Below are 15,061 nucleotides of genomic sequence, written 5' to 3'. Positions count from 1 at the left end.
TATTATGACATTTATTTTTATCAAAATCTTGAAGAAAACACCATCTTTAAAGAGGATTATGTTATTTGCATCTCATTTGAGAAAATGTTCTAGGATTCCAAACTTTGGTGTAGATATTCTGTGATCTTACATATGGAGAGATATAGTAAGTGCTTATGAATATTAATAAATATTCAGTGCTGGCGAACTTGCATCATTCCTTTAGTAGATTTCTGTAGAAAGCATGTTAATTTGTGAATGAATTTCTCTGAAAGATGCAACCATACATACCTATTGATTATATAAATTCAATAACCACTCCGTAGCTTTGTATCTACCTAACATCTGTGCCCCGTATCCTTTATTCTTGTATATCCCTTATATCCTTTGATTATAACATGATGTCAAAAAAGCAGAGCCCAATTCTTGGGCTTGCTTAGAAGGAAATTGCTTACCTACATTTTCAGTTTCCAAGTGTTCCACTGCGGAAATATGATGTTTTGGCCAAAATATGTCCTGACTAACCAACAATAGGTTACAGTTTCTTCAATAGCGTAACACAATTGAGTATGAAGCTCATTCTCTCCTTGGTGCATCTTAGCACTGAATGACAGGCGATTATTGTTACGCAACTAAATGGTATTTTATTTAAGTTGTTCTGTAACTTTTAATATTTTTATTCCAACTTTTGAAATTGCTAATTTGGGAGAACTGGTCCTGCTAGCTTAGTCTCATGGAATGCCCATGGTAGAATTGAAAAGAGAAGAGAAAGGGGATAACCCACAGAAAATAAGTTTGCTTACTCCATTCCTGCTGCATTTGTGGCTGACATCGGACTGACTTCCTTAGCCTTCTGTTGAGCATGTTTCTCTTGAAAGGCTTCTTCTTCCTCCTGCTCCTCCTCAAATACAAAGATAATTGTGTTAGTTAGGCACAACTTAACAATTTCAAAAGAGCTCAAAACCCAAACCAAGAGCAATGCTTTCTTGGAATCACACAGAGGGCCTGATTACGATGTCAGAAACTCCAATTTCAATGGGAGCTTGTGCGGCGGGCGGAAACTGCCCTCAGCACATGCTCCCATTGAGAAATGAGAGTTTGTGAAAATCTCTGTACCATGTGGCAGGCACCGGGACACAGTGTAGGGATTTTCAGGCCCAGATGCAGAGGGCCAGGGGGGAAAAGAGCCCTGCTAGGGGCCCCCAATGTGGCTTTCTGACAGCCTTTCCATGTCGGAAAGGCTGTCAGAAACCGACTTCGTAATCACAACATTGGAAACGGCGTCCTTAGGGAATTATGAGGAGTTTCCGACTGACCAATGGGCTACATGAGCCCGTCGGAAGGCGTTGGTCGGTCCCTCTAACTGCGGCCTCCGACCGCACGCATCCTAAGGCGTTGGTTGGACAACAGCAGTAGATATGGTTCATACTGCAACCGCCAAGTCATCGGTTGTGTGCCGAACTGTATTGTAATGAGGGACGGAATATTCAAAAAGAACCTCATGTTGAGTACACTTCCATCCGAAAAGAAGAGGTTATCATAGCTCTTCTGAACTTTAATTGTTACCCAAAGGAACATCAATTGTGGACAGAATGACCTTGATGAACCAACACACAATCCAATGCAAGGATCAGAATTTAACAATTAAATAATGGGGCTAAACGTTTTGAACAATGGCTAAGGAATCAATTTTCCTACTTAACGTGGCTTTGAAAAAGTGCTCAAATACCTATGTGACATAAATGGGACCTTTCATAGGACTACAGAAAAGGGGTAAAAGTTCCTCTAAATGAAAATATAGTAAACCAAACTATGGGTTATGCAGGAGAAAGGTGATAGAAAGATCAGTTTGCTCAGTGGTCAGACCCCTTGGTTGGTTGGTATCTAGAAGTGTGGTGAAGGCATTTCTCCTTGGATATCTAGTGCCCTCAGACACCCTTGCGAGTGTCACGTTTCATCATAGAGCATTGCTCCTCACACGGAGCGCTGGTGTTGAAACAAAAAGACAAGTCAAACCTAAAGAAACATTAAAATGTTACAGATGTGATGGTAAATATAACTTAGTATACAGCAAAACTTGACCTGCACCTAAGCAAAGATGTGCGGTGTGCGGTACAATAGGACATTTTTTTAAAGTGTGGAGGTATCGAAAAGATAAAAGTATAAAGTCAGTTTAAGAAGGGAGTGACAATCAGAGGCAAAGGGTGAATGAAGACACAAATATTACAATTTGTGAAATAAATTAAAGTAGAAATTTAGCATTTAAAAGGTCTGATGTTTGTATTTTTGGTATCAAACCAGAGTAGATTATGTTGATTGGGGAGTGAAGATAAAAATATTTGCTGATTCAGGTGCCTCATTCTCTATCATCAACGAAATGGTGGTGAGAGAAAAAATCTTGAGTACAATCGGAAATAAACTGTTTGAAGCTGACATTCATTCAAAATAGATGTAATAGGTTACAGACCTCAGATGTTCACATTTAAGAACCACCTAACCGTGGGAAATCTATATGAAGCCAAGAAGGGCCCTTCATGTTTAGGATAGTTAGGTGAAGGAAATGTGCATATAATACTTGACCTCAGCAGTTGGGAACGAGTTTCAATTGATGACCAAGGTGCAACAAGTAACAGAATGTTGAACCAATTTCCAGGGGCATTTAGCAAAACCAGAGGAAATTTATGTGGCTTTAAACTCCTGCATTGTGTTAAAGGACTGGGCTTGCCCAGAGATACATAAGGCTACGAATGTACCCCTGCTAGTCTAATTCAACAATCTAACAAACAAATTAGAAAAATACCTGGGTACAGTTATAATCGGGCCAATTGAAACATCAGAGTGGCTTTCTCCATTGGTTACAGCAAGAAGTTCAATGGAACCATAAGGATATGCATAGACTTTCACCATTTGTATGATTACATGATTGTTGATCAATTTTCATTGCCTTGTATCAATCAAATGCTAAGTTCTGCGACAGGTGCAAAATGTTTCGCTATGGGTGACTTGTTGTCAGCCTATCATCATAGTTCCTTGGAAGCAGAGGGTAGGATGCACACAGATGCTGTATCATCAGATGGTTGTTTTCAAATCAGAAGGATGTCATTTGGATAGGCATCCACTGCAGTGATTATTCAGCAACTGATGTGCCAGTTATTCAGGAAAGATGGTGGTATTAAATGCTTCAAAGATGATATTTTGATTTATGGGAGGGACAAACGGGAACATGATGCACATTTACATGGAGTTTTGAGGGTGCTAGAGGAAAAGGGTTAACTTTTGAAATTTCCAAATGCAAATTTCCAGAGGAGAGGTCTTATCTGAAGAGGAAAGTAAATCAAAGAAAAGCTTGACAGATTTTATACAGGATGCCCCAGCTCTGACTAATAAGGATGAGGTGTATTCTTTACTAGGGTTAGTAGAATTATTTTCTAGGTATTTGCCAATTTTTTCCAGGAATGTTTATGATATAAATCAATTGATGAAAACAAAGGTCAAGTTTGACGGAACAAATGAGTGTCTGGAGGATTTCTAATTTGTCAAGTAGGTCATAGATAAGTCCTCTTCTCTCAATGAGTTTGATGCAATGTTGCAAAATGTTATTACAACAGATGCCAGTGAAAAATGGATCGGTGGTATTATTACAAGTGAACAGTTTAGAAAAGTAAAATGTGATTGCTCTAGCTCACGATTCTACAAGGAAGAAATATAGGTGTTCACTGAAAGAGAGGCATTGGCTGCAGTATTTCAGAATATAGGTTTGAGGTAAACCATGTAGAATGTGTTGTGATCATAAACCATTAGTGAAAGTATTGACAAAAGAAGGAGGAATTAATACACCAGCAAAAATTGACAGATTTTCAATGAGATTGGAAGATTTTTGATATAAGGACTACTATGTTCTTGGTAAGGAAAACATGATAGCCAATATTTGTTCTTGTACGTTTAAACAACTGGAAGAGTGTGAGGAAGAAAGAGAAAACTATTATCCCATTGCTTTGGTACAAGATGGTTTACCAACAATTAACAAGGAGTAGTGGAAGCATAAGTGTAGTGAGGATGTAACTGAACAAAATGAAGAAGAAGTTTGTTGGAAAAGACTGACTAAAGAATGAGCTTTAAAAATCAACATAAGACCATAGTAGAAAACAAAAGCAGAGGTATATGTGGAAAAGGAAGTCGTATTGAGGGGTGGAAGAGTAAAACATTCCAGACGAAGAATCACAACTCCCAGGAGCAATGATGGAGCGTGCATCATACAATCAAGCTGTGAAGGAAAGAAATCGAAAGAAGATTAAAAGTAAAGGGATGAGTATTGTGCATGTATGAACCTAAATTATGACTAGTGCTACTTTCTAATTGAATATAGTCAAGCTTAATATGTTGGATCTTTTTTAATATTGTAGGTAGAGGAAGGACTTGTTGTTGATGGTTGAGCATGTGAATGTGGCATCTAAGTGTAGAACATAGAATGGGTAGAATGTGTAGGGTGGAAGCAGAAGGTTCAAGTATGATGTGGTTGGAGGAACCTGAAGAAGTAGTCAGAGTTGTAGCACCTCCACCCCTATAATAGAATAAACTTACCACAAAATGAAACTTTGTTGTAGCTGCATTGAAGAAAATATACAAAATAAACCCTATGTGCTATGCCAACCTATTTAGAGCCTGTTATAATTATAATTCAGAACCATAATACATTTACATATTAATAGAGTTGAAATAACAATTACTCAGAATACTACTGAATAAATGTTTTCATCTTAGCTGCAGCACTCTCTAGCAGGACATCTCCAAGAAGGGCTGTTGTAGCCACTTTTACTTGTAGAATGATCTCAATGTTTTCCTGAAATGTATTTGTTGACCTTTTGTTATTAAGTTATTACAGTTCTTTACTCCACGGAGTGCATTCGTAAGATGGTAGATGAAGGGGAGACAGCTGCACTTGTCATGCTTGACTTAAGTGCAGCTTTCGACACTGTGCTCCATGACACCCTGTTGTCCCGACTATCAGACATTGGAGTAAGGGATCATGCCCTTGCCTGGTTTAAATCTTTTCTCTCAAAAAGATCATTCCAAATACATTGCCCACCCTTCAAGTCATCTTCTCGCGACATCAGCTATGGGGTACCACAGGGCTCCAGTTTGAGCCCCACCTTGTTCAACATCTATATGGAACCCCTAGCTCGAGTCGTAGAGAATTTTGGGGTGGGCATTGTTAGTTACGCTAACGACACCCAGCTCATGTTCAAACTCACCCCAGACAGCGAAAAATTTGCCTCCAATTTTTCTAGCTGCATGGCAACGGTCGCCACCTGGATGGATAATAACTGCCTCCGTTTGAATGGCGACAAAACGGAGGTGCTAGTAGTAGGGAACAAAACCTCAATATGGTCCCAGGCTTGGTGGCCTACTACACTGGGCGATTGCCCCCACCCAGTCGAAACGGTCAAAAACCTAGGAATAATGATTGATTCAGACTTGTCGGGAAGAACACACGTCAATAAAATAATTGGTAAATGTATGGGCACGTTAAAAATCTTGCGTAAGACTATTGATCTTGTTCCCATTGAAGCAAGGAAAACGTTAGTGCATGCACTAATAACGCCCCATCTGGATTATGGAAACATTCTCCTTTTAGGTGCGAACCAAAAACAACTGCACCAGCTTCAATGCATTCAAAATGCGGCCGCCCGCATGGTGCTAGGTTTACCAAAAAGAACATCCGCTACAGCTACCTTGTCCAAGCTGCACTGGCTTCCAGTGAGAGAAAGGATCAGATTTAAGGCTCTCTGCTATGCCCATAAAATTGCACACAACAAAGGTCCCACCTATTTGAGAAATCTTCTAACTATCCACCGTCCTACCAGAAATCTCAGATCCTCGGGTTTGTCACAATTCAAACTTCCCCGGATCAATAGAGCAAGACTGGGTGGTCGCTCCTTTAGTTTTCTTGGAGCAAAGCATTGGAATGCCCTCCCGGTTTATCTGAGAATGGAACCATCAGAAATCCTCTTTAGAGCTAAATTAAAGACTCATCTCTTCCCCCATTAACATCCCCCTTCTCACTGTCTCGGTGAACTGTAAAGAGTTTCTGTTAGCAATTAGCGCGGGGATACACAGTTGTGCAGCCATGCGCTTTACAAAATGCTTTATTATTATTATTATTATTATTATTACACCATTACAATCCAACAGGCCAGGGACTGATTGTACAAAACCATTACTGTATAAACGGGAGCAAACTGATAAATAGCTTTTAAATCTTTTGATTTGTCATAGTGATATCAAAGAGCCTCTTTGATAGCCAATATATGAAAGGTATTTCTGCCGGAGAGGATGGGTTTGGAAAGAAGGTATTAAGGAATATAGACATGCCAGTATGACAAATATTCAGAAAGAAATTATGGCAATGTATTTAGAATATCTTTATTGCTATGGAATACTATGTAGGGCTTATTAGATCACAGTAGCTGTGGCTCACTATCCCTCCATGCTAAAGTGACAGTAAATATGAAAGCTAACTTCCAGGAAAGAAGCTGAAAACCTGATTTTATACAGTGATTCGAAGGCTGATGCCATAAGCTTCTATGCATCATGTTTCAACTTCTGAGGCTAAGCAGGCTGTCTTACCTGTTGAAAGACCATACAACCCAATAAAATATTGCAAGTATCACATGTTAGCCTAATGCATTTTAAGGCAGGTCCCCAGATTACCGCATTAAAAATAATTATCTAGAATTCATAGTGCCTCTAATTAGACCAATATTGACTGCTCTATTTTTTTTCTTGTTCTTTATGATCTTAACAATGTCCAACATGGTGACATTGTGTGGCGGGGGGGCGTGGCTAGGGCGCCGAAGGTGGAGGTCGCCTGAGCGCTCGGCTCCGCGATCGAGCCGCCATTAATCCTGTTTCCCTGGCGTCAAGGGCCCCCCAACCCCCCGATTATTGAGCGAGGTGGGCGCTGAGCCGGGGGGCGACATTGGAGAGCCGCAGCGAGGCACGGTCGAGGTGAACGACGGCCGAACGAGTGCCTACGGACCGAGCGGCGCCGAGCTCAAAATGGCGCCCGCTCCGTCCTGGCGATCCTGAGGCGGCCCCTGGACCTAGGAGGCCGGAGAATCCAGCAAACTCTATTTTCTCTTTCCCCTTAATGGTGGAGCAACGCAGATGCCAGCTGCCTGAGTGACCGACGGCAATTGTGAACTCTTTGAGCGGTGCCCGTCGAGACTGCCGCTCGGCTGGACCCTTGGAACACTGCGAGACGCGGAGCTGAGGATGGAGGGGGGAGCTGATCAGAACCCCATCAAACTCGGGACGACATCGGCCTCCGCCGCCTCGGACCTCGAGAACGTTGGCACGCGTGCCCATTTGGACCATGCTGAGAGGGAATCAAGCCCAGTGCAGGGAGCTGGAGGCCGAGAGAGTGGATGGAAAGAGATCGGCCTGGTCCTTGGGCCTACGCGGACCGGTGACGGTGAGGGTGGAGACCTGCAGTTTGAGACGGAGGTGGATGTGGCTTGGGAGGGTCGCAGCCCCCGACCGCATACTACGGACTGGTGGTGACCCTTCTCCCCCTCCCCACCCTTTTGCTCCGAGGAAGTGTGCTGCCGGCCCCCGCTTGGCCCCCTGATACCGCGCCCTGACAAAGGGACGATTCGAGAGAGGCCGCACCACGTGGTATCTACAGAGGGCGCCATTGTTGCCTGGTCCGAACGACCTCGGCGATTCTGCAACGACCCATCAACAGCTATTATTGGACTCCTATATTCACCACGAGCGGAGTGACCCGAGTGGGCGAGCTCCTGGTTCCATGCTCCTGGGCGCGAGCTGTCGTGACCCACTCCGTCGCCGCACTGGGGGCTGGCCGTTGGGCCGCGCCGATACAAGAGCTGAGACGGGAGCTGACGGTACTCCGATTGTCGCTCCTCATCTGGGCGATCGCCAGATCCAACGCCGGAGACCACGGCCACCATGGTGAAAGCGAAGGGCACTAAAGGTGGCACACAGGCCACCTCGGATGCGGAGACGCCGGACAAGGGAGACCAGCTGGACCCGGAGACGCTGAGGGACCCACACCTTCAGCACCAACTGGACAAGATTCTGGCGGCGATAACTGATACGAGATCGGCTCTCCAACAAGACATTGCCCAGGTCGCAACGAGCCTGGGCTTGCTCAGAGCTGACCATGGCAAGCTCTCGGACAGAGTCAAGGAGGTGGAGAGCTCGGTTGGAACCCTAGAGCCAGCGCAAAAAACATTGGCCGCCGCCATGAAGGACACTCTGACTCGGATAGATGCACTGGAGAGGAGGGCGGAGGACGCTGAAGTGCGCAATAGAAGGAACAACATCCGTATAGTGGGCCTACCCGAAAAAATCGAAGATGGGGACATGGTGGCCTACCTAGAGGACTGGCTCAGGACGGTGGTGGCAGCCGAGGGGCTCTCCTCTTTTTACACCCTGGAAGGGGCACACAGGGTTCCGTCCAGGCCACCGCAACAAGGCCGACCTCCGCGTCCGGTGGTGGCGCAGTTGCTGCACTTCCGAGACAGAGACCTGCTCCTCAATAATGCCAGAATGAATGGACCCTACCAGTTGGAAAACAGTAAAGTGAATATCTTTCCGGACTACACCTACGAGACCAAGCATAAGCGGGCCTCCTTCTTAGCGATCAAACGTGAACTGAGAAGTGAGAATATTCAGTATTCATTGCTATTTCCAGCGAGGCTCCGGATCATACTAGATGGCACGACTAAATTCTTTGATACCCCGGATGAAGCGTGTAGCTGGTTGGAACAATATAGAGCTGGTAAGGATGGCCCTGGGTCTTCTTTCTCGACTACCTCGGAGGTTGAACTGCGGCGGAGGTCTAAGAGGATCCGGAATCGTCGGGGTAGACTTGGCCGGCCCTCGACTGTGGAGACTACGGCGGAACGGCGAGGTGTGTTGGAGATGGTATCCAGTATGTCAGGCTCTCAAGGTGGACCCATAATCAAGGATTCGGAACCTGGCGGTGGTGAGGACCGCACAGACAAGGAGGACTCCGAGACTGATAGTGTGGCCCTTCCTGTGATCATCCCAGAGACGGCAGATAAACAAGGGTGGTTTCGTGTGAGCCGGTTCCAACAAAGGAGTGGGTGGTGGGAAGGGGGGGTGAGCCCTCGCGGGGAATGTTAGATAATTGGATGATGGATGGGTTGGGGACAAGTCCTGTGTTTGCCCTCGATATTTATGGCTCGATCACAATTAGGTAGCTTGGACGTGGGGAGGCCCCCTGTCGGTGCTCGACCCCCATATTCCCCTTAAGGCACGCCTGCGGTGGCTACCGTCAGGATAGTTTTCGTTTTTCTGGGTAATGTTTGGATGGGAACTAGATTGCAATCTTTGGAACCTGTTCTGGGGAGGAGACATGCTTTGGGGTTAAATTGTTGTTGTTGGGGGGTGGGTACGCCATCGGTGCAGAGCGTCTACTGTGTTTGATCTTACTTGAGCACGACTGGGGGAGACATGGCAGGACACAATGGGACAATGGCTGAACTATCCACTTTGAAATGCATTACCTGGAACGTGTGCGGGCTGCATTCCATGTCCAGGCGCCACAAGATACACACTTACCTAGTGCGTAGGGGAGTACAGATTGCGCTATTGCAGGAAACGCACCTCACGAAAGCAGAGGGACTAGCCTTACAGCGCAGCTGGAGGGGACAGGTATACAACACCACATACTCGGCCTATGCTAGAGGCGCACTAATTTGGGTACGGGCTGGGGTCCCCCTGCAGGTGACGAAACATACTGTGGACCCAGAAGGGAGGTTTGTGGCCATAGCGGGTAAATTGGGGGGAAAAGATTTAAATATTTGCAGCATTTATGCGCCCAACGTGGACCAGCTGGCCTTCTTCGCTGCGCTATCGGGCTCCATGGCCCACTATCTGACAGGGCCACTCTTGATCGGAGGGGACTTCAACTCGGTGGTGGACATAGATCTTGATAGATCTCACCCTCCCCTGGCGGACTCACCAACATGCCGGGTAACCAGGGGTAGACTGGAATGGCAGACTAAATGTGGATTGACAGATATCTGGTGGGCCCAACACCTGTATACCCGGGACTACTCTCACTTCTCCGGAATGTATGAACTACATGCGAGGTTTTATGGGTTCTTGGGATCGGTGGAGTTGGTGTCCTCGGCTGCGAGATCCGAGTATTCAGCGAGGACTATTTCCGACCACAACCCTCTTCTGGCTGACTTCAGATGGTTCCTGGGTACCCCCTGTGTCCCAACCTGGAGGTTGCGCCCCGAAATGCTAGAGGATTTATTGTTTCGAAGTGAACTGGAAGACAGAATCACCGCCTACTTCGCGGAAAATGAGAGCACGACTGGGGCAAGGGCCACGGAGGGGGACGCCTTTAAGGTGGTAGTGAGAGGCTATTGCATTACTAAGAAAGTGGGGATGCGACGTGTCCTTTTAGAGGACCTCGGGAAGGCAGATCGGAAGCTTCGCGAGCTGGAGCTCTTGCGGCCCGGCCGCCCGGAGCTTCAACAACAGACCGCAGCGGCGAAGGAAGCCGTAGCTGTTGAAGTTGAAAGACTACGCAGTTTTGATTATAAAACTTACCTGACCAGATCGCTAGCAGAGGGTGACAAATCGGGGGCGCTCCTGGCTTGGCTAGCTAACCCCACGAGGCGCACCTCTCCCACGGTTGCTATGCGGGACGCTGGGGGAGAAGAGGTCTATACCCAGCCCGAAATCCTCAGTTGTTTTATGAACTACTACGAAGAAATATACCAGAATAGGATGATAGCGGACACTACCCCCATTGATAACTTCTTACGGGATTTGCCCATCCCTACTCTGGAACCCGAACAGGCGAAGGAATTGGGGAAAGACGTAGAGCTAGGGGAGATCCGCAGTGCCATAAAACGTATTGCACGCAACAAAACTCCGGGACTGGACGGGCTTCCAGTGGAGTTCTATGCTACCCATGTCGACCTCCTGGCCCCGCGGCTGTTGATAGTGTACAGGGAAGCGAAGCGCCTAGGGCGCCTCCCGGGCTTGATGCGCGAGGCCCTGGTGGTCCCCCTGCTTAAGCCCGACAGAGAGAGTTGCGACCCGGCGTCTTATAGGCCGCTTTCGATGCTCACAGTACATTATAAAATATTAAGCAGCATCCTAGCGTCGAGACTATTGGGACACATGGGCTCCCTGATACACAAGGACCAGGCGGGGTTCATTCCCAAGCGAAACACTACAATGAACATCCGTTGCCTACTCCGCCTGTTGGAGGAGGGCCACGACGAGGCTCCCCAACCCATGGTCCTTGCGATTGACCTGGAGAAGGCTTTCGATAGTCTGGAGGGGGAGTACCTCCGCAGAGTGCTTAGTTGTTTTGGGGTTGGGGAAGGATTCTTGCATTGGACAACAGTGCTATATGCCTCTGCGATGGCGAGGGTAAGATCAGGATCGCTGATCTCCCAGCAATATCCGGTAGAGCAAGGTACAAGGCAGGGCTGCTCGTTATCCCCGCTGCATTTTGCGCTGGCAGTGGAGCCCCTGGCGTTGTCAGTTCGCACTGGGGCCCACTACGGAGGGCTGAGGACCTTATCGGGGCAACAGTTTATTTCCCTGTACGCCGACGACCTTTTGCTTTTCCTGGAGGATGCTGAGGGGGCCTTGGCTGGTGCCGACGCTGTACTCACTTTTTTTGGTGAAATATCGGGCCTCAGGGTGAACTGGTCGAAAACTTGCTTATTTCCGGTTCGCAAGGGGGAACCCCAGCCCGACACACCTAGGGCAATCGGATGGGCACCCAGCTGCCTAAAATATCTCAGGGTTTATATTTACCACTGCCCTGCTGACGTTCTGGAGGGCAATATATCCCGGTGCGTTCGGGCACTGAAGGGTAGCATGTCCTTTTGGGCTACCCTGCCGCTGTCGATGGCAGGACGTATAGCGATATTAAAGATGGTGGCGCTTCCCCGGCTACTCTATTACTTCAGGACGCTTCCGATCTGGATCCCGCCTGCCCTATTCCGGAACCTGAGATCGCTAATTGTGGCTTTCCTTTGGGGACCGGGCCGCCGCAGAGTTGCGCTTAAGACCTTGATGAGACCTAAAGAGGAGGGTGGGCTAGCTGTTCCCGATTTTGAGACATACTACTTAGCTGCTCAATTGCAGACCTACACTCAGGAAGTAGCACAGGAGTTTCGAGGCCCAGTGGAAGAGCGGGGGCTGGGAATACCCAGACACGTTCTTTCTTATATCGCACTGCAGCAGAGGCTAGCAATGAGGGACCTCGCGCAGGAGGAACGCACTATCAGATCGTGCTGGAACCGCGCACAGCGCAAGTCGGGAATGAACCACCCCTACGCCCCCGAAATCCCATTGGGAATGCTTACAGCGTTACCACATGGTGGGGATTGGTCTTGGTCACAATTACAAGCTTGGAAGGACGCGGGCATACAAGTTGTCGGCGACCTATACGAAGACGGAGTGCTGTTGCCCTTCCAGGCAATCTTGGACCGATTTGACGTCCCCCGGGGCGATTTCTTGCTACACGCGGCGATCACGAGGGCACTTCAGGCACACTGGCAGAATGGTCTTGAAGAACCACAGACGTCCATGGCATGTCAGTATGTCATAATGGCAGCGGGAATGGTTAAAGCTGTAACGTGTTGATACTCCAGGATGGTTAACGAGAGGCTGCCTCCATTGGAGACACTCAAGGCCAAATGGGAGGCAGACATAGGGAGAGACATCCCGGAGACCACGTGGGCCCAGCTGATGCGCCGAGCTTGGAAGAGCACGCGCAACGCTCGGTTCCAATTGGTCCACTTTTATATATTACACCGAGCATACCTGACCCCGGAGAAGATACAAAAGTACTTTGCCTCTGACACTGCGGCCTGCCCTAGGTGCCGGACGATTGGAGCAGACCTAACCCACATGTTATGGTCCTGCCCCGCTTTGTCCTCCTACTGGTCAATGATAGGGGACACCCTCAATAGGGTTACAGAGTGGACCCTACAAATCGACATCGTAGTAGGGACCTTACATTGGTTTCCACATACCCCCAAAACAAAAGTTACCAGCAAATTCATTGACATGGGATTGCTCTTGGCAAAACGGGAAATAACACGACACTGGAAGGCAAGAGTTGGTACAACAGGCACTAAATGGCGCAACGAGTTCCTTAAATGGGCTGAGGATGAAAGCACCCTGAGGTATCAACTAGCGAGGCGGCAGCAGAATGAGAGGGCGTTGGAATCAGCGCAAGCATGGGAAGCATTGGTGCAGGCCCTACGCGATCATAGTACACCAAGCAACACAGACAGTGATGCCAATGATCAGCCTGCATCCCCGTAATGCGACAGGTATACTGCATTTCCTCCAGACTGCGAAAAGTTTCTTGCTGTATGCTTTCTGATAATCTAACTATGCACCGATGGCGTGGGGGGGAGGAGGGAGGTGGAAAGAGGGAGGAGGGAGCACTGCAAGCTTCCTAATAAACTCTTGATAATTCGGACCTATTGTTCAGCCACTAGACCTCTGGGTGAGTTTTGTTGGGTCAGGGGAGGGATTTTTTTCTTTCTTTTAGAAAAGCAGGTGTGAAATTTTACTTCATAACTGGTCGTATCTGGTTGACCACAGGACCCACGCTCACCATTCACTTAAAAATTGCCACCCGACCCCTGGGTTGTGGGCTGAATGGCCGTGTAACAGTACTACCTCAGCTCCGGTGTTACCATCTCCGATTGCGCTATTGGGGACCGATGTACAACTGTAAATTTTATCTGCAATAAAAATATATTTACCAAAAAAAAATGGTGACATTGTGTGGCTGCTCTTGTCATTGTTATGCACACGCTGTCCTCTTTCTAATGTGGGAATGGGCATACGTAAATAGCGCATCCAGAGCACACATTCCTTTTCAATTTTTTGATGGTCCTAACATTCCCTGGACATGGTTTCTGGCTCCGGGGAGGTGGGTGGGGTGAGTACATCTCCAGAATCAATTAATGTGATTTTAGCTCACTTGTATGGCATTCGGAACTTTATCTGAATGTTTGCTAGGAGCAGTTTGTTATTCCACTTCAACTGTGTTTGGCTTATTTCCCCCATTGCTGCTAGTCATAATGTGACAGTTTTATGAGCTTTATATAGTGTTGGATATCAATTTGTGCATTTATCAACATAATCTATTATATTCTTTTCCGGGCGTATGTATATAACGCACCCGGCACTGAAAATCAGCGCGAACGGCACGATGTAACGCACTCTGCCGCCTGCTGAATGCTGCGTAGTGTGGCAGAGTTTTTTTGTTACTTCGCAGAGATCCGTGTAGGAAAGCTGTCCGGAGTACTTGCTCTCAAAGATAAAACTGATGTGTGAACCACCAATTGTGAGGTGATTCAGTTAGTCATGACTTATCTTGACTCAGGGTGTTTTAGTTTGATGATGACATTTGAGACTTGGAGATCAATGGAAAAGCATAAAGAAATGTTGTTGAACAACTTATCAAAAGTTCATTAACCTTCAACATAATTTCTATGAATCTTGATGTGAAGTCTTGCCATTTTCGGTTTTCCCCACTGTTAAAATATCTGACAAAGAGCATTGTCAGAGATTACACATTCATGGGTTTCTTATCGTATTCTGTTTAACTAATGGTGTTTGACCCTTTGGGACGTCCGAACTGCATTGCTGGCTTAAGGAAACATGAACTTTTACACTGTGAAACTAGACTGACTGCTCATTTTAGTTTGCTAGTTTATTTGTATTTTGAGTAGATTTGGCATGTTGACTTTTGGGTACACTAATTTTAAACGGCTAGACAGTATGGAAGGCATAGCAATAAACAGAAGAATGAAATTAAATGATCACTTAAAAAACAAAGAATAAATAGAGGGGGTTAGAGAAAGAAAGATCAGAAAAAGGATAAAGTAAAAACTGGACAATTCACATCAGCCCTGGGTAGGAAGACCCTTGTTGACTTATATGGGAGCTAATGTTCACCTGACTTAAATGATTTATCCTCACATAACTCTGACCAAGGTAAAAAGATGAAAATTACTATTTTCTGCAG

General features: G+C 46.7%; 1 protein-coding gene across 2 annotated transcripts in view; it reads right to left on the bottom strand.

The window, feature by feature from the left end:
- CACNA1E (calcium voltage-gated channel subunit alpha1 E) overlaps positions 1 to 15,061 on the bottom strand; it is a 1,936,751-nt gene that overhangs the window by 397,710 nt on the left and 1,523,980 nt on the right. For both annotated transcript variants that reach the window (XM_086955515.1, XM_086955507.1), the window contains exon 19: positions 783 to 880. In XM_086955515.1, the coding sequence (XP_086811641.1) occupies positions 783 to 880 (98 nt within the window). The remainder of the gene's footprint in view (positions 1 to 782; positions 881 to 15,061) is intronic.

Source organism: Lissotriton vulgaris, chromosome 1_1 (assembly GCF_964263255.1).
Source record: "Lissotriton vulgaris chromosome 1_1, aLisVul1.2, whole genome shotgun sequence".
NCBI classification, from domain to species: domain Eukaryota; kingdom Metazoa; phylum Chordata; class Amphibia; order Caudata; family Salamandridae; genus Lissotriton; species Lissotriton vulgaris.
Note: the sequence above shows the minus strand (reverse complement) of the source record. Positions and strands in the feature narration are given on the sequence as shown.